This window comes from Rhinolophus ferrumequinum, chromosome 12, assembly GCF_004115265.2.
Source record: "Rhinolophus ferrumequinum isolate MPI-CBG mRhiFer1 chromosome 12, mRhiFer1_v1.p, whole genome shotgun sequence".
NCBI classification, from domain to species: Eukaryota; Metazoa; Chordata; class Mammalia; order Chiroptera; family Rhinolophidae; genus Rhinolophus; species Rhinolophus ferrumequinum.
The window spans coordinates 564215-583643 of NC_046295.1; the positions used below are offsets into that span (position 1 = coordinate 564215).

General features: G+C 36.7%; 2 protein-coding genes across 8 annotated transcripts in view; one reads left to right on the top strand and one right to left on the bottom strand.

Moving 5' to 3' along the window:
* Positions 1 to 18890, bottom strand: part of ECM2 (extracellular matrix protein 2) — a 36914-nt gene extending 18024 nt beyond the window's left edge. The window contains exons 1-5 of one of the 5 annotated variants that reach the window (XM_033122655.1): positions 18739 to 18888; positions 11930 to 12109; positions 4518 to 4554; positions 4245 to 4390; positions 744 to 932 (exon numbers count right to left, since the gene is read on the bottom strand). In XM_033122655.1, the coding sequence (XP_032978546.1) occupies positions 744 to 932; positions 4245 to 4359 (304 nt within the window). In that variant the 5' untranslated portion in view covers positions 4360 to 4390; positions 4518 to 4554; positions 11930 to 12109; positions 18739 to 18888. Of the gene's footprint in view, positions 1 to 743; positions 933 to 4244; positions 4555 to 11929; positions 12110 to 18738 lie in introns of those variants that run through there. The other 4 variants (XM_033122656.1, XM_033122653.1, XM_033122652.1 and 1 more) reach the window with 4 other exon arrangements.
* The window catches only part of CENPP (centromere protein P), a 237870-nt gene that overhangs the window by 172984 nt on the left and 45457 nt on the right, over positions 1 to 19429 (top strand). The window lies entirely within an intron of this gene.

Genomic DNA, 19429 nt, shown 5'->3' on the forward strand with positions numbered 1-19429 from the left:
CACCTTGTGTGTGGAGACAGTCTACCTTGATGGGAGACAAGAGAAAACGCCCCACTCCTTCCCATCAAATTATTTAACATGTGTTTGTTTATTTCATAAGGCATTGGCCAGGCTTTTCTTGGGGCAGACCTGGGCCTCCCTCCTGGGGATTCTCTACTCCATGTGGTATGAGCCTCATAGGACGAGGGAACAGTGAGCAGCCAACAAAACGCATAGTGTGACCTGTCTGCGCACAGCAGTGCCACAAGAGGAAGTCACTGCTCCACATAAACTGGAGAGTTGGGCTTTATTCTCTCTAGATGCAAACCGCTTCTCCCATTGTTCACCATGAGTTCTCCATCTTCTTTTGGGATAATAGTTGTACCCACATTGAGTTGCATTACGTAAGATAACGCATGTAAAGAGCTAAGCAGAGCTCTTCCTGTATACTAAGAACTCAGGGACTATTGGCTGTATTAATTCTGTCACTACCTTTCTAAAGCTGAGAGTCAAATGTGGGATGTGAGGTGGTCCGAGTTTCCTCATTCTGATAGAGCTAGAACTAAAGTCAAGATCTTTTATTTCTGTCCCCTACCATACTCTTTCCCAAGTAATTTCTATGTTTATCATAATTGCGCTAATATTTTAAATGCTCTGATGAATAGTTTATCATAACTTAAAAGTTAAGGTAAGTGACAAAATAAAAACATGGAAGTTAAGGACGAAATCGCATGTTATATTTTGTTTTAGCTAAATATTTATACCGGTATCAGAGCAGACTGGGCAGCATTCTCCTTCAGGTACAACTGTTTGGGGGCACGTCTGAGGGTGGCACATGATTTCATCACAAAGCACTCTTCCATTCAAGCAAAGGCAGGTAGTGCAGGGCTCAGGAGACCATACAGCTTTGTTGTACATGGTCAACCCATTCACCAAACAGTGTCCTTTCTTTCCTAGGAACGAACATAACACATTTAAATTCTTTGTGTGGTTACCAGCATTTGTGAATGGAAATCAGCACGCTATGAAGTCAAACTGATAGAACCACACAAGCATAGTGTTCTGTGTGCATTCATGCTTAGGGTAAGGTTATAGATGTAACCCTCTGAAATGCTTTTCACATGCTATACTCTCAGCCTTTCACTCAGGCTCTGAGAGTGACTTCCTCAAGATAACTGGGCTCTGTGAATTGTGCTTCCATCTTGTATTTGTCAGGATGGCTAAGTTGCAAAAGAGTAGATGGATAAGTACCGTGTTTCCCGAAAATAAGACCTAACTGAACAGTCAGCTATAATGCGTCTTTTGGAGCAAAAATTAATATAAGACCCGGTATAATATAATATAATATAATGTAATATAATATAATATAATATAATATAATATAATATAATATATAGTTAATGTAATATATAATATAGTTAATATAGTATAATACCGGGGTCTTATATTAATTTTTGCTCCACAAGATGCATTAGAGCTAATTGTCCGGCTAGGTCTTATTTTCAGGGAAAAACGGTATGTCAAATAAGCAGGCCGATAGACAGCTGATTTGAATGTCGGACTATTTTCCTTCTGTCCCTAGGGTCATTCCTAATAACTCTCCATCTGATGAGCTATTGTCCCCAAATTCCACCCCCAAATGAGCTCTCGTATTTATCCCCTCCTTTCCCTCACCACTGTCTGCCCAACTCAGGCCCTACCCATCTCTCATTTGGATACTTGCAGCAAACTAATCCCACTCACCCAATTCCTCCCCTGGAAAAACAGATAACATGGACACGTTTTCCTGATTGTAAAAGCACTATACTCTTATCAAAATTACAATAGCTTTTTTTGCAGAAATGGAAGTTAGTCCTCAAATTCATACAGAATTACAATGGGCCCCAAATAGCCAAATAATCTTGACAAAAAGAACAAAATTGGAGAACTCACACTTCCAGATTTCAGAACTAACTACAAAGCTGCAACAATCAGCTGATGGCAGCGAGGTACTAGCAAAAGGATAAACTTATAGACCACTGTAATATTGAGAGTCCAGAAATAAACCCATACATCTATGGCCAAATGATTTTTGATAAGAGTGCCAAGACCATTCAGTAGGGGAAAAAATAGTCTCTTTAACAAATTGTGCTCGGACAACTGAATATTCACATGCAAAATATATGAAGTTGTCTTCTGCCTCACACCAAATGTAAACATTAACTCAAAATGGATCAAAAACCTAAATATAGCACTAATAGAAGAAAACATAGGTGTAAATCTTCATGACCTTAGATATTTAGATATGACTCCAAAAGCACAAACAACAAAAAATAAATTGGACTTTATCAAAATTAAAAATTTCATGTATCAAAGGGCATTGTCAAGAAAGTGAAAGGACAGTGTACACAATGGGAGAAAATATTTGCAAATCATGTCTGATAAAGGCCTGATATCCACAATGTACATAAAGAACTCTTATAACAACAGAAAGACAAACGACCCAATGTAAAAATGGGCAAAGGATTTGAATAGACATTTCTCCAAAGAAGATATAGAATGGGCAACAAGCACATGAAAAGATGTTTAACATCATTAGTCATTAGGGAAATACAAATTAAACCACAATGAGATAACCACTTCACATCCACAAGAATGGACGGCTATGTTTAAAAAAAAAAAGGAAAATAACCAATGTTGGCAAGGATGCAGAGAAATTGGAATCTTTGAAAATTGCTGGTGGATATATAAAATGGTATCACCTTTGTGGAAAACATTTAGTGTTTTCTCAATAAATTAAACACAGAAGCCCAGCTCCTAGGTACCCATGTCCCCTTCTAGGTATATACCCAAGAAAATGAAAACAGGAGTTCAGATAGAAACTTGTTCACAAATGTTCATAGCTGTGCTATTTTCAGTAGCCAAAAGGTAGAAACAACCCAAATGTCCATCAGCAGGTGAATGGGTAAACTATATGTGGTCTGTCTATATGATGGAATGTTACTCAGCATAAAAAGGAATGAAGTACTGACATATGGTGCAATGTGGATGATCCTTGAAATCATTATGCCAAGTGAAAGAAGCCAGACACCAAACGCTGCATATTGTATGACTCCTTTCATATGACTTATCCAGGATAGCCAAGTATTAGAGACAGAAAGACGAGTAGTTGCCAGGGGCTGGGGTTAGGAGAAAATGGGGAGGGACTGCTTAATATGTATGGAGTTTCCTTTTGGGGTGAAGAAAATGTTCAGGAACTATAGTGATGATGGTTGCACAACATTGTCAGTGTACTAAATACTACTGAACTGTACACTTTAAAATGTTAAAATGCTAAGTTTTATGTATATTTTACTACAATTTTAAAAAGTACCATAAGACCACTGGAAAACATTTTAGGACAATTGAGAAATGTTTAGTATCCATCTTCTGTGACCGCATCTTTCGTTAGCAGTTGTGAGTACACTGTTATTATCATATCGTTTTAGTAGATTTCCCTGCCTCTTGACTCTTTTCCAGCTATGCTGTAAATGTGACCTAAATTGTATATTTTAATGGTAATTGTATGTTATTTCTGTTAATTTCATGGAAATAATATCATTTAGAAGCATTTGGTTTTCTTGAGACAATATATGAAGTATTGGCCACAGAATATTATGTGGTGATATTTTCTTTTGTGTACAGAAAGTTTTATGTAATGGTAACATGTATAATGTAATTACTCTTTTTTTCTTCCAAACCTGCAAAAATGTGGACTATTAAATACTAGTGTTTAAAAATGTCTAGTTGAAATCTTTGGCAGAATTTCCAATATTTTCAACCCATAAAAATTTAGTGGTTTATGTAAAATAAAATCAAGTGGCTTAGCTCCATTTTTGTTGAAGAATTTTGATTGAAAATATTTAATAGCCATGTGTTCATAGAATCATCTGAATAACTTATTTCTATATCCTAGGTGATATACCATTATAAGTGAAAAAGCAGTTGACACATTTATGTGTATATTATCTATATTATGATTACAACTATTTAAAATACATGGCATAGTAAACAGACTAGAAATAAATGAAACAAAATAGTAACTATGGTTTTATAAGTATAGTAGGATAACTTTTTTTCTGTTTTCCAATTTTATAAGTACATTCAGTAAATGATTTTAAAATTTTGTTTAAAATGTATCTTCATAGCTTAACCCAAAAGATAATAATATAAGTTGATTTTTTTTTTTTTTAATTATCTTCATGGAAATTCCTTCTGTCCCCCTCTCTCTAGTACTGTTTTCTTACCTGGTAGCACATTATAGCTTGATTCTACTCCAAGAAACTTTAAAAAGGATTCAAACTTCTCCATGCCATAATCCAGGTTAACCATGGGAAGTGTCGCTGTTGGTGTCACCGTCATTGTTTGCTGAATCCCAAGCTGTCTACTGGGTCTGTGGTTAGACAAAAAACTTTTTCTCAATTTTCTATAATGCATCTTCCTTTTTTGCTTCCTTGGAGTTCCTTCATTTTGTCCAAAGTCAGTTTGAAAAATGATAAGCAGAAAAAAACAAAACAAACCTGCAAACTTCATGCTTGCTTTTTCACTATCCAATTCCTAGAATGAGAATGAAACAGAATTTCAGAGTTAGTTGTGACTAAATTTTTACCTCTGAAAACTGGCTTATAATTGCCTGCATTCCTCAGCTGCGAGTCTTTGGGAAATAACACAATATATGGGCTCTACGCTATAGTACTACTGCAAAATCAGCATGGAGAAATTTTCTGTCAAAATCAGAACTTCCAATATCATTATCTCCACACCAGGCACGAGCAGACTTTTTCTATAAAGGAACAGATAGAAATATTTTACACTTAACAGGCCATATGTTTCCTGTCATAACTAGACCACTCAGCCCTTGTAGCATGAAAGCAGACAATATGGACAGAGATAGGTGGAGCTGACCGCCAGAAAACCTATTTACAAAAACAGGCAATGGGCCAGCGTTGGCGCCTGGGCCAGCGTTGGCCGACCCTTCTCTGGCCCCCTGTGTGGTGAGCTTTCAGAGGTCACTCGGGATTCTCTCCACCTGTCCGCCAAGTCATCTTGTGATTGACATCATCCATAACCCAACTTCGCAGCTCTTCTATTTTGTTCTTTTATTCTCCAACTTTAGAATTGTCTTTTTTGAGGGAGAGGACCTGATTGCACCATATAAAAATAACAGTAAACGAGCATCTGTTATATAGAGGTAAGAGAGACAGTAACTCTTAGCTGCTCTCGAGAGCAGCACAGGGCTCTCGGTGTGGTGAACTGAGACATGTATTTGAGCCGTGACTACTTCAGTACTCTTGCTGAGGAAGACTAAGTGTGGTAGTGTCATTGTGGTCCAATGGGATGGGCCAGGCCCTTTAGTCAGGTAGTAAGGACAGGTAGAGAGAAGCCCTCCACCAGGTGTTCGCGGGGGCTGGTGAAGGATCAGCAGGCATGCGCTCCGGCTGCACTTAGTCCTGCCGGAAGGTTTGCACAGTGTCATTGTCCCTCCGAGCACAGGGCCAGTGTCCCTACCCTTGCTCTTCCCTGGCAGCTCTTCCCGCAGGTTCCCTCCCTGTCAGTACTCGCTGAGTTGGAGTACCCTCTCCACACAGCCAGGGAGTGTGGAGGAGAATCTGAAAACCCAGGGACCCTAAGGACCCAGCATCACCAGTTAAGTGCAGCTTTGCTCAGCGATGACATTGATCCCACAGGCCTGCCTTGATCACTTCTGTCAACGAGAACAAAACTCCTACTTCAGAAAACACCACTCTGGCTGGCCATGGCAGGAGTGGTAAAGGTTCAAGGTGATGTTACATACAGAGATGAAAACTCCAACTGCTAAGGAGGGACTTGGAAGGCTCAAAGGGCCAACAGTGGCCTCAGGCTGTCAACTAGCAGTTTTGTGGGGACCTTAGAAAATAGCCAAGAGACCCACTAAGCATGTGATTCAGCCTTTCTGTATGAAATAAAGTGATCTGTTGACATTCAGCTACTACTGTCTTACAGGTCTGTTTCAAAACCTGTGGGTAAGCTTTGGGCATCGCAAGGGCATCTGAGTGGAGGCTGTGTCCTGGGAGTACAGCAGGCCTTCCACGCCTCAGTGCCTGCCACCCAGATGTGTAGGAGATGGGGGAGCAGTTTCAGGTGCCGCCAATATCGTGATCTCTCAATAGGAACCTACCTTGACTACCAAACATCGGGTTGCCACCCTGGTTCCTTTGCCTAGGTACAAATGTCACTCGCTGACCTAATTTGACATTCTGCCGTAAGGTACATCACCTGGAGGCCAAGAATATGAGCACTTGTTTTTGGGAGGCTTGCATCCCTGCCTTGCCAACATTCTTGCGGGTGGACAGCTAGTAACACAGTGGCTCCAGGAAGTAGCGACTGCTGAAGAAGTGCAAGTTAGTTTATGGTCACTTCCTAGAGAACCCATCAGCCATTACACCAATGTTGTGACAGGACTTATCAAATCTCACTTCTGATTCCAGCCAAGATGGAATTAACAGACCAGATAAACCTTCCCTTCTAAAACAACTTAAAATTAGGACAAAATACATGAAACAACATTTTCAAACATTAGACATGGAACAGCACAGACAGAGCTCTCTGAAAGGTGAAGTCCTGCTTACTGCCTGGAGGGAACTCCTTCCCAGACTGCAGCCCAGAGAGGGGGCCCAAGTGGAGCCCCAGTCTCCCTCAGCTGAAAAGACAGACCTGGGGGTCTGGGATGCCAGAGAAGCAAGAGCTTATAGGGCAGGGTACAGAGAGGTGAGAGCTACCAAAAAAAACACCTTCCAGAGACCTCAAGTCTTCACCTGAGTACTGAGTAAAGTACTCAACACTGGAGAAACAACTCCTGTAAAAAAAAAATCCCTGGGGCTCAAAAAAGGTTGGGGAGAGTTTGTGTGGAAAACCTGTACTTCACAGGGCATCAGGATACTGGCACAGCAGGAGAAACAGTTAACCCTAGACTAACAGCTGCCCTGATCCCATTTAACAACTGAACAACAAGCCTTCCTGAAAGGAAGAAACGAGGTATAATAACTTAACCATGTCCCAGAGCACCTAACAGTGCCCGAGACTCCAGCAAAAATTTTCCAAGCACACAAAGAAGGAAGAGTTGACAATGATGAGAAAAATCAATCTATTGAAACCAACTCCAAAATGGTAAAGCTGACATAATTATTAAGTAGGCCATTAAAAGTTGTTATAACTACATTCCAGATACTCAGGAAGGTAGAGGAAAGATATGTAAAGAGATCCAAATCAAATATTTAAAGATGAAAACTACAACGTGAGAGATGAAAACTAGACTACAAGGGATGAATAGCACATTAGACATTACAGAAGAAATTAGTGAACCTGAAAAAATAGTCATAGATATTATCCAAAATGAAATACACATATATTATACACAAAAGACTAATGAGAAACAAGAACAGAGCATCACTGAGCTGTGGGATAACTACAGGCAGATCAATTTATGTCCAATTCCAGTCCCCAAAGGACTAGGGAGGCACAAAAATATTAAGAAATAAAGACCGATCATTTTCCAAGTTTGATGAAAATGATAAACCCACATATCCAAGCCCATTGAACCCCAAACATAAGAAATATGAAGAAAATTATACCAAATATTTATCATATTCAAATTACCTTAAAAGAGAAAATGTTAAAAGCAACCAGAAAAAAGAATACACAAAATTATAAATAAAGGCAGACTTCTCTTCAGAAATAGTACAAGCCAGAAGACAGGAGAGCAACATCTTTAAGATCAAAGAAAAGATAATTGACTATCTAATACACTCAACTGTTTAACAATTACATCAATACAATAATACTGTATTTGGGTGTTTATCACATAAGTAGAAGTAAAATGTATGGGAACAGAAGCAAAGTGGAAGAAATAGGAAATGTAAATGTACTGTTGTAAGTTTCTTATACTATAAGCAAAGTGGAATAATATCACTTGAAAGTTAACTGTAGTAAGTTAAAGGTGCATATTATGAGCCTGAAGGTAACCAGGAAACAAAAAGAGTTATAGCTAATAAGCCAATAAAGGAGATAAAATGGAATGATACAAAATAATCCAAAACATATATGTAAATTATATTAAATGTAAATTGATTAAATGCCACAATTGAAAGACAGAGACTGTCAGATTGAATTAGAAAAACAGGACCCAACTAGATGCAGCCTACAAGAAACTCATGCTAAATATAGATACAAATGGGTTAAAATTAAAAGGTTGGAAAATATATACTTTGGTAACACTAATCAAAAGAAAAATGGAATTCTGGTGTGTAAAATACAGCATACGGAATATAGTCAGGTAGGTACCAGACTTACTGGGGTGATCACTTTGTAAGTTATATAAATGTCTGATCACTGTTATACACTGGAAACTAATACAATATTGTATGTCAACTGAATTGAAAAATAAAGTGGAATGGCTATAATAATATAAGATGAAGAATATTATCAAGCATAAAAAGAGCCATTGCATAATGATAAAGGGATTTTTTTTTTGTCGTGAAGATGTAACAATCCTAAACCTTATATACAGAACAATACAGCTTTGAAATACATTAAGAAAAAAAACAATAGAACTGCAAGAAGAAATAGACAGATCCATAGTTATCATCCAGAATTTCTATTTTCCTGTCTCAAATATTGATTTTAAAATAGTAGATTGCAAGTTAAAACTTGCACTATACAACTATTAGAATAGCCAAAATCAAAAACACTGACAACACCAAATGCTGGCAATGATGTGAAGCCACAGGAACTCTCATTCATTGCTGGTGCCAGTGCAAGATGGTACAGCCACTTTGGAAGACAGTTGGGCAGTTTTTTTTAGAAAACTAAATATGTTCTTAATATATGACCCAGGAGTCATGCTCCTTGATATTTGCTCAAATGGGTTGGAAACTTACATCCACACAAAAACCTACACGTGGATGTTTACATCAGCTTTATTCACAATTGCCAAAACTTGGAAGCAACTGAGATGTCTTTCAGTAGGTGAGTGGATAAACTGAAGTCCATCCAGACAATGGAGTATTATTCAGTGCTAAAACAAAATGAGCTGGCAATCCGTGCAAAGACATGGAAGAACATTAAATGCATACTGCTAAGTGAAAGAAGCCAATCTGAAAATGCTAATGCTGTATGATTGTAACTATATGGCATTGTGGAAAAGGCAGTAAAAAAATCAGTGGTTGCCAGGAGTTGGTTTCATGGGGGAGGGATGAATAGATGGAACACAGAAGATTTTTAGGACAGTGAAAATATTCCATGATACTGTCATGGTGTATACATGTCATTATACATTTATCCAAACATATACAATGTACAACACCAAATGTGAATTGTAAATTATGGACTTGGTCATAATGATGTCTCAGTGTCGGTTCATTGATTTTAACTTACGGTAAACCTAAATCTGATAATTGGTATATATAAAAAACATGTTGCTAAACCTGATGCTTAATTGTTCAATACAATGTTTTCCCCTTTAGATCAGGAACAATGAAAGGGGGTCTGGTCTCACCACTTCTAGTCAACATTTTACTGAATGTTGTAGCCAATATAGTAAGGTAAGACAAAGAAGTAAAATGCATCCAAATTGGACAGAAAGAAGTAAAACTGGCTTTATTCACAAATGTCGTGATCGTCTATGTAGGAAATCCTACAAAAAAGTTCCGCAAGTAATAAGAGCTTAGTGAAGTTTCAGGATTCAAGATCAAGATCAGGGATACAAAAATCAAGATTATTTCTATATAATAATGACAATCAGGAAATAAAGTTAAAAATGAAACTATTTATAATAACATAAAAATGTCATATCCTAAAGGATACTTCTGACAAAAGATGTGCAAGATTACTGCCCTGGAAACTATAAAGAATTGCTGAAATAAATGAACGAAGACCTATATAAATGGAGATATATAATGTAATATGGATCAGATCACTATAAATTTGTCACAAATCCAATCAAACTTCCAGCAGACTTTTAAAAAAACTTGACATGGTGGTTCTAAAACTTATATGGAAATGCAAAGAGCCTAGAACAGCCAAAACAACTTTGTAAAAAAAGAACAAATTTGGAAGGCTAACACTACCTGATTTCAATACGTATTAAAAGCTAGAGAAATACAGATAGTGTGATATTGGTGTTAAGATAGACAAGTGAATCAACAGAATAGAGAGTATAGAAATAGACTAAACATACACAATTGCGTTTTGATAGAGGTACCAAAACAGTTTTAATGGAGGAAGGATGATCTTTTCAACACAGGGTACTAGAATAATTGCATAGTCACATACGAAACAAAAATATGGTATAAAAAATTGTCATAGATAATGTAAGAGGAAAAATTTTTTGTAGAAGTAAACAAAGAAAAACTTTTGGGACCTTGGGTTTAGCAAAGATTTCTTTAATACAGCAATGAAAGCATGAAATATTTTTTAAAAATAAATTGAACTTCATCAAAATAGAAATCTTTTTCTCTTCAAAAGATACTATTAAGAACATGAAAAGTCATGCCACATAATAGGAAAATTATTTGCAAGATGTACAACAAAGGACTTGTATCAACAATAAAGATGTTTTAACTCAATTTTTCAAAGAAAAACCACCCAATTTTTTAAAAATTGCACTTCATTTTATTGCGCCCAACAAATGTTGGGTTGTTTGCAAATTGAAGGCAAGACCCTCTACCAGTTAAAAGATTACAACTTGCTTTTTTGCCGTATTTGCTTCATTGCAGTGATCTGGAACCAAACCCACAATATCTTCCAGGGACTGAAGACCTTTGAAGCTCCTGCAAGAGCTTTCCCTTGTACCATCTGGTATGGCTGGAAATTGCTCCTTTTACAAAGGTTCCTTGACAAATCCTACAGAGGGTTTTGTTTTCACCTTGGCATTTGTATCAAAATGGTCATGACCATTCAGACCATTCAGAATGGTCACTTACTGTGGAGAACAATACATATGTTTTAGTGCGTCCAATTTTGGGTGCTGAGAACTTTATAAAACCACCCAATTTTTAAAACAGCCCAAAACTTTGAACACACTTCACCAAAGATGATCACAAATGGCAAATAAGCCCATGACAGGGTACTCAAAATCATGAGTCATTATGGAAATAGAAATTGAAACCTCAATGAGATACTGCTACACACCTATTGGAATGGCTAAAATTAAAAAGGCAGACCATAGCAAGTGTTGGCAAGGATGTGGAGTAACTAGAGTTCTCACACAATGCCCTTGGTGATGTAAAACAGCATAGACATTTTTGGAAAACAGTTTGGCAGTTACTTCAAAAGTTAAACATGCACCTGCTACTTACCCAGCCATTCCACTCCTAGATATTTACCCAATAGAAAGAAAGCATATGTCCACACGAAGACTCTTTTATAAATGTTCATAAAAGCTTTCTTCGTACTAGACAAAAAGCACAAGCCATTCAAATGTCCATCAACATGTTAGTAGGTAAACAATCTATACTCTGTATGGATATACAGTGGAAGACTACTTAGCAGTAATAGCAGGTGAATCTAGAAATGTTGAATAAAAGAAGTCTCACCCAAAAGGATACATACTGATGCCATTTATATAAAACTGTAGGAAATACAACCTTTGCTACAAGGAAAGCACCTCAGTGGTTGCTCAGCAGGGACAGGGACTTGGCAGCCTGGTAGGTGGAGGAGGTCACCAAGGTTATGAGGTGCTGGGTGTATTCATTCTCTGGATTGTGGCCACGGTTCTATAGGTACACTTTAGATATATGCACTTTCGTTTATAATAATTTTTAATTTACAATTTACAGGTACACTATAAATATATGCACTATAATCATCTCTACCACTATATTTGGATCGGGCTACCACTTTGATGTTCAGAGTAAGAGAGCAACTGCAGAATCACACATGGAAATCAAATCCATACTCCCTGTTGGTCCGAGGCACTTAGCAATGTTGTGTGACCTCAGACCTCTCCTCGGGCGGAGCTGAAGTGAGGGTCTTGAGGACCAGGCTGCGAGGTTGAGAGTAACTTAGACCAGGCGTCAGGAAATGAAGCGCTCAAGGCTAAATTGGGCCTGCTGAGTGCCTTTGTACAACCTGTAGACTAAACATAATTTTTATATTTTCATGGTTTTAAAATTTAAAAGAAGAACAATATGACAGATTAAACTATATGAAATTAACATTTCAATATCCATATATAAGGTTTTATTGGCACAGCCACGCTCACTTATTTATATATTGCTGATGGCTACTTTTTGCACAGCAATGGCAGAGTTGAATAGTTAAGACAGACTAACAATGTAGTCTGCAAAATCCAAACTAGCTTGTAGCAAGTTTGCCAGCCCACAGTTTATAGCAGTGGTTCTGGACAGGGGAGAATTTTGCCCCAGGGGACACTGGGCAACCTCTGGATACATTTTCAGTAGTCACAAGCGAGAGGGGCACTTTGGCTGTCAGTGTGTAGAGGCCGGGGTTGCTGCTAAATGTGTTGCAGTGCCCAGGACAGCCTGCCACAGCACGGAGTCAGCCAGCCCAGAATGTCAGTAGTGCACGGATGCAGAAACCCTGGTTTAGAGAAATAGTTACTGAAGGTTTTTAATCAGGACAGTCCCATGTTGCTTATAGGCAGAACCTAATGAGTTGTAACTAAATGGAGTTAGTTATAAATGAATTATTTCCATATGGTAACCCAAGCTATCCTACTAATTCCAAGGCATTCTTTTCTTTTGATCTGTTTCCAAGTCTCATACATAAGCTCATGTAGTCAGAATTGCATATTCTTTGATTTATGATCCTCCTTTCAGTTTGTATTTCTGTTGTGCTTAAGTGATGCTGTTGTTTCCTAACAATCTACATCATTTATAATGGTGCTTCACTGTGTAGAGCTCAGATTTGGAATGAGTCTTTGAAGTCATGTAGTTTTCTAGTAGTGGGGAATTCTTTATCTTCCATGTTCAGACAACTCTGTCCAAAAGATCTTTCTTAGATTGAGCTATAATTGGTTGTTCACATGATAGCCCATAAGAGATTTAAAGATAAACGCCATGTTCACACAGTTTGTCTCTCCTAAGGTCGTCTTATTTTTTTTTCTTTCAGTGATATGGTTTTTGTTTGTTTGTTTGTTTGTTTGTTTAAGATTGTGTTGTTTTTTAAGGAGGGCACAGCTCACACGCCTCTTGTGGGGATCAGACTGGCAACTTTGGTGTTATTAGCACCATGCTCAAATCCACGGTCATCATCAATTTTTCTCAATCCTTTTTAGGATGTGTTTAAAATTATACAAATAGTGTATTAAAAAAACAACTCAAAATGATACATATGTATATAAGGCATAAAGGATTAGTTACCTTAACCATAATTCATAGTTTAGTACAAAATAGGCACACTTTTTCTTCAAGGTCAAGAGAGTCAGTATTTTTGGCTTGCAAGCCAACAGTTTCTGTCAAAACTACTCAATTGCTGTTATTGTAGTCCCAAAGTAACCATAGAAGATAAGTAAATGGATGGGCATGGCTGTGTTCTGATGCACTTGGGCTATAGTTTCCCAACCCCTATTTTAGTGTATCTTTCATAACCCCTTCTAAACACATATGAACATACATATTTAAACACAAATGGAATGGTTAGGTATATATTATGCTGCAATTTATTTTATTTTTACTTCGTAATAAATTGTGGACATAGGAGGTGTGACAATTAAGTTTGTGAACTTGTTGCAACCATGTTACTAACCTTTTTTGATTATCAGAGGGATTATTCATTATGAATTTGTACCAACTGGACAAACAGTTAACCAAGTTTACTATTTGGAAGTGCTGAAAAGGCTACATGAAAAAGTTAGACAACCTGAACTTTTCACCAACAATTCATGACTCTTGCATCACGACAATGCACCAGCTCACATGTCTGTGAGGGAATTTTTAGCCAGTAAACAAATAACTGTATTGGAACACCCTCCCTACTCAACTTGATCTGGCCCCCAATGACTTCTTTCTTTACCTGAAGGTAAAGGAAGTATTGAAAGGAAGACATTTTGATGACATTCAGGACATCAAGGGTAATACGACAACAGCTCTGATGGCCATTCCAGAAAAAGAGTTCCAAAATTGCTTTGAAGGATAGCCTAGACACTGGCATCGGTGCACAGCTTCCCAAGGGGAGTACTTCGAAGGTGATTGTAGTGATATTCAGTGATGAGGTATGTAGCATTTCTTCCTAGGATGAGTTCACGAACTTAATTATCACACCTCTTATATGTCAATGCATGTAAATCCATCAGGTTTGTACACTATTTTCATTCCACAAGTTATTTAACAAACAATTTGATGGTGGGTATTTAATTTTTACCAGTTTTTTGCTATTGTAAACATTTGTCCATATATCTTCTGGAAGTATTTTTGTGTTTTAGTTTTAATTTACAAATAATGTAATAATAGAGCCTTCATTGTTTTTGAACTATATTATCCCTTAGGTTTATTTTTGGATGTAGTTTAATACTTATAAGTCATTTTGATCATATTTACTAACATATTTTGAAGCTCTGTTATAGGTAGATACAAATTTAGAATTGTTATATGTTTCTGGGGTATTATTGTTAAGTACTTTCTGTATCTCTAGTAGTGCTTTTTGTCATAAGATCTACTTTGTCTAATAATGTTGTTGTGTTCTTTTGGTTAATGTCTGCTTAATATATTTTTTGCATCATTTTATTTTTAACTTTAACTGCCCCCATTTGAGGTTTAGTTTATCTAAACATTTATCCTTTTTGTTTCTCATTATTCCTTCTTGCATCTCCAATCTTCTATTGGCATTATTTTATTTCTGTAATTCCTTCAGTGCTGGAATACTGATGACCAATTCTCTTTTTATTTGAAAATGCTTATATTTTATGTTTATTCTGAAAGGAGGATGTATTCTCTAGATATGGGATTCTAGGTTGACAAGTGTTTTTGTTCAGCACTTTGAAGATTTCATTCCAGTGTCTTCTTGTTTCCATAGTTTCTACTATTAAGTAGTCATCTGTCAGTCTAATTATTTCTCCTTTAAAAGGTTTTTTTGTGGGTTTTTTTTCCTGGCTGCTTTTAAAATGTCCTCTTTGACTTTGGTTTTCATCTGTTTTACCTTGTTGTATTTATGATTTTCCTGTTTTTATCCTGTTAGGATTCACAGTACTTCTTGAATCTAAAGCCATTAAATTTGGAAAATTCATTAAATTTGGAAACTTCTAAGCCCGTATCCCTTCAAATAATACTTTCTTGCTTTTCTCTCCTCTTTCTTTCTAGAACTATAATTACATATATGATAGCATTATTATGTCTTGTTTTGTTGTTTAAAATTTTTTTTTCAATTACAGTCGACACTCTATATTAGTTTCAGGTGTACAACATAGTGGTTAGACATTTATATAACCTACAAAGTGATTCCCCTGATAAGTCTAGTACCCACCTGACACCATACATAATTATTACAATATTATTGACTATATTCCCAATGCTGTACTTTACATCCCTGTGACTGTTTTGTAACTGCCAATTTGTACTTCTTAATCCCTTCACCTTTTTCACCCAGGCCCCCAACCCTCCTCCCATCTGGAAACCATCAGTTTGTTCTCTGTATCTATGAGTTTGTTTCTGTTTTGTTTGCTTTTTTTTTTTTATTAGGTTTTTTATGTCTCTTTCCCTCTCTTTTCATCCTTCTGTCACTCTGTGATTCATCCTGGTTATTCTTTTAATCTACCTTCCAATTCACTAGCTATATCTTCAACTGTGGTTCATCTGCTATTATTAAATCGACTCTTTGACTTCCTTATTTCTTTTGTGTGTTTTTTTAACTGTTTTTAATTTTCAGTGGGTTCTTCTTATTGTTTCTGATGCTACTGATATTTTCAATCTATTCTTTTACTTTTTGAATACATTTATCATATTTTTTAAAAAGTCTGTTTGAAGACTCCATTTTCTGGACCCTCTGTATGTCTATTTCTATAGTCTGTATTTCGTTTGGTTTTAGCCATGTCGTTCTGTTTCTTCTCATGCCTGATGGCTTTTGATTTACTGCCAGACATTGTATATGAAAAGTTATGATAATACTTTGAAGCCTAGGATAATGTATTGTTTATCCCAAAAGGATTTACATATGCTTTGGGCATGAGGCTAACGGTAACTACCAATCACAGATAGTGACTTGAAGCTGAGCTTGAAGCTGAGCTTCACTATGTCCAATTAATAATTACACTTTGGGTCCCAAACCAAAGCTTGGTGATTTCACTGGCATGACTTTTCCCCGCCACCCCTGCTGCTTGCGTGGCCCTTTGATTTTTGTTTCTCTTTTGCCTCATGAAGCTGTTTTAAAGCTACGCTAAGCTTCTCAGCTACCTCTGCTGGATCCACAAATGCCTCCAGAAGAAAAGCTGTTCCAAACTTCTTTGGGTTTCAGTCCTACCCTGTATATTGGCCCTGTAATTTTCCTTTCTTGTCTATTTATTCTCAGCAGGTTGATCAATCTGAATCGCCTAGCCTGCCATTATTAGAAGCAGAAGTTCCCTCAGATTCATTTTATTTCTTGCTGAAATACATCCTCTTTCTTCAAAAGAATGTTGTGAGTTGTAAAAATTTGGAATTCTTCTATGTCAGAAAACATCATTCTGTTTAGTTGGAAATAGAATTATTTCAAAATCATCTTCTTCATAATTTATTGATATTATTCCACAAATTTCTTACATCTAATATTACTGGTGAGAAGTTTAACTTGAATCTGATTTTCATCTCTTCCTAAGAAATCTTATTTTCCCTCTTAATAGAAGGGTTTTATTCCATATTTTCAACTCATTTTTAATATTCAGAAGTTTTACCATTATGTATATAGTTGTATGGTTGTTTTTTATTAATTTATCCTTCTTGGCACCTTTTACTCTAATGACTTTTTTTCCCCACCCAAGCTCTCTTTTACTCAGTTATCTCCCATATTAAGGTTGTGTTTTCCCTCTTTAAATTCATTCCCATCTTCTTCCGTCTCTGAAGGACTCCTCACAGTTTCTGTCTCACCAGTAATTTCCCTTATATTTTCTAGTGCAGCTATATATTCATGTGTGTATTTGTTTGTAATATATCATGTGTTATTTCTAGGGCTCCTGGTGAGAGAAGAGGGGGTGATACTTTCTCATTTTGCTCTCCTGGATCTCAGTGGTTCTTTTTATAACTTCTTCCACCAGCATCATCCTCCTCTACTCAGGTTACCCTTGGATCATATTCTGACTTTCCACCACTTTACCTTAGCTCAACAAATTGAGCTAAGGTTATCTTTATGTCAGCTATCCTCAGCATGCTAACTTTGTTCAGCATATATGTACATTAATTACTACAGTCATTTCAAAACCCTTGCTATAGGTCATTGAAATGAACCTATATTAGAACAACTTTTTGTAATCTTTTAGAAAAACATGCAAAATGCAAGGAAGGAGCAAATCCCTTAGCTGGTTGGCAGCTAAAAATGTAAAAGTCAATTCAGAGAGCAAGCTAATGTTGGAAAAGAATTGGCAATCGCAGCAATGCAAAGCAGTATGAATAGCTGGACTGTGAAACACGCTGGAAGTACAATTTGCTGAGTGGCAGGGAAGTGGGCTCTGGTAGAGAGCGTAAATGCTGTGCATGAACACATACAATGAATTATTGTTGCCTTGGCAGTCATATGGGTAGGCTCTCCGTCCTGTCCTGGGTAAGAGTTATGAGGAGCTGGGCCCTGGGCTTGAGGGCTCTGGAGATAACTCCCGTGTGTAAAGGGGGGTCTCAGGTTTCCTGTTGTCCTGAGCCTCCTCTGAGCACTCACTCACCAGGGTACCTGAGCTCGCCTCCCGCCCACTTTCCCCATCCTGGAAACTGGGTCCTTAGTCTTTCTCTTTTTCTTCCCTTAAATTGGCTGACTTTTACTTGTCCAGAAATCTAAATAGATATGTTCAGAAATATATTTGCAGAGTATCTTAATAGTCTCACTGAAATGTTTAAATAATTTTTATGAAATGGCCTTTCAATGCCAGTCTTATAATTGATGCTCAGGCCTTTGTTTTTTTCAGTGATTTATAGAATTTCGCATTGCTTTTACTCTTTAATAAGTAATTTTGCAATTGAGTGAATATGTTTCTAGAGATAAGATTTTATGGCACTCTAATCACAGTAGCTATTATTTTGACCAAATAAATTCTTCCTTCTGGCACTTACTATGTTTATACCAACATTAAATAACCTCTGTAAACTTTGGTTAACTTACTGTTTTTTTCCATTTAAAGTTTTCATCAGCTGTCTTAAGTAAGATTTTTAAAATATTAAATTTAGAATTTAAACTTCTACACAAAGACATGAGATGTCTGTTATCCCTTTTAACGTCACTCAGCAGGCTTAAAACAAAAAACAGTTTTAATTAATCCTGAATGTTCTTTTAGGACTTAAAAATAGAGAAAGAATAAAATTTTCGAACCCACTTATACTTCTATTGAGCACGTAATTATATTTAAACATATAAAAATATATTTAATCCTCATTCTGTAAAGTTTGAAATATTTGGGAAGTATTCATCCTGAGAAAAACAAGTAAACAGAATAATGCACATTTTAAACTTTAAAAATCTATTAGTAAGAGCTAATTTCCTCAAGTGTTAAACATATTTACAACATAACACACCCAAATATTAAAACCATTCCACATGCTGTAGTAGAAACTTAAAAGTTAAAAACTTTTTTACCTGGAAATCTAAACTAAGTAGGCTTTGCTTGGTGTCATTTAAGTCTCCAGCTGAAAATGAAACAAAAATCAGAGCTTTCTTTAAAACAAAGGACAGAAGGGAATGTTGAAAAATGTAAACTGACTTCTTAGTAAAATCTGAAATAACTGCCTCCCTTGGGGATAAATGCCTTTCAGTTTTTTGTGCAGAAAATCAGCCAAGGGAGTAACCAGGAAAAATGGTTACCAAGGGAAATATTTTTTCTAAATCACAGGAAAAGTGGAAAGCAGCAGCAGGGGGAAAACATTAGGCTGCAGGCTGAGAAGGCGGAGTTGGAAGCACAAAAATGGAGCTTGATTAAGAAATCTGGTTTTCATAGATGACTTGCATCAAAAATTCCTAACATTTATACTAGCCTACATGATACCATTTGAATTTTATCAGATTACAGAGATGCAATTGTCTCCAATTTAGAGGAAGTGCGTTCCTGGGACTCCTTTAGTTGGGGTAATGTTAGTTAATTCTCTCGTCATCTGTCTGCCCACCCCAACCTCATATGCAGTATTGTGAGTAAAAACCAAAAAGCTGTTACATGTTGATGTTATTGAAATTATGTAACTTACAACCTTGAAGCAATAACAAGAAAATGTGCAAGGGGCCTGTGAGGCTTCTGCTTATGGCTACTCTGTTAAATTGGTTATATACTTCGGCC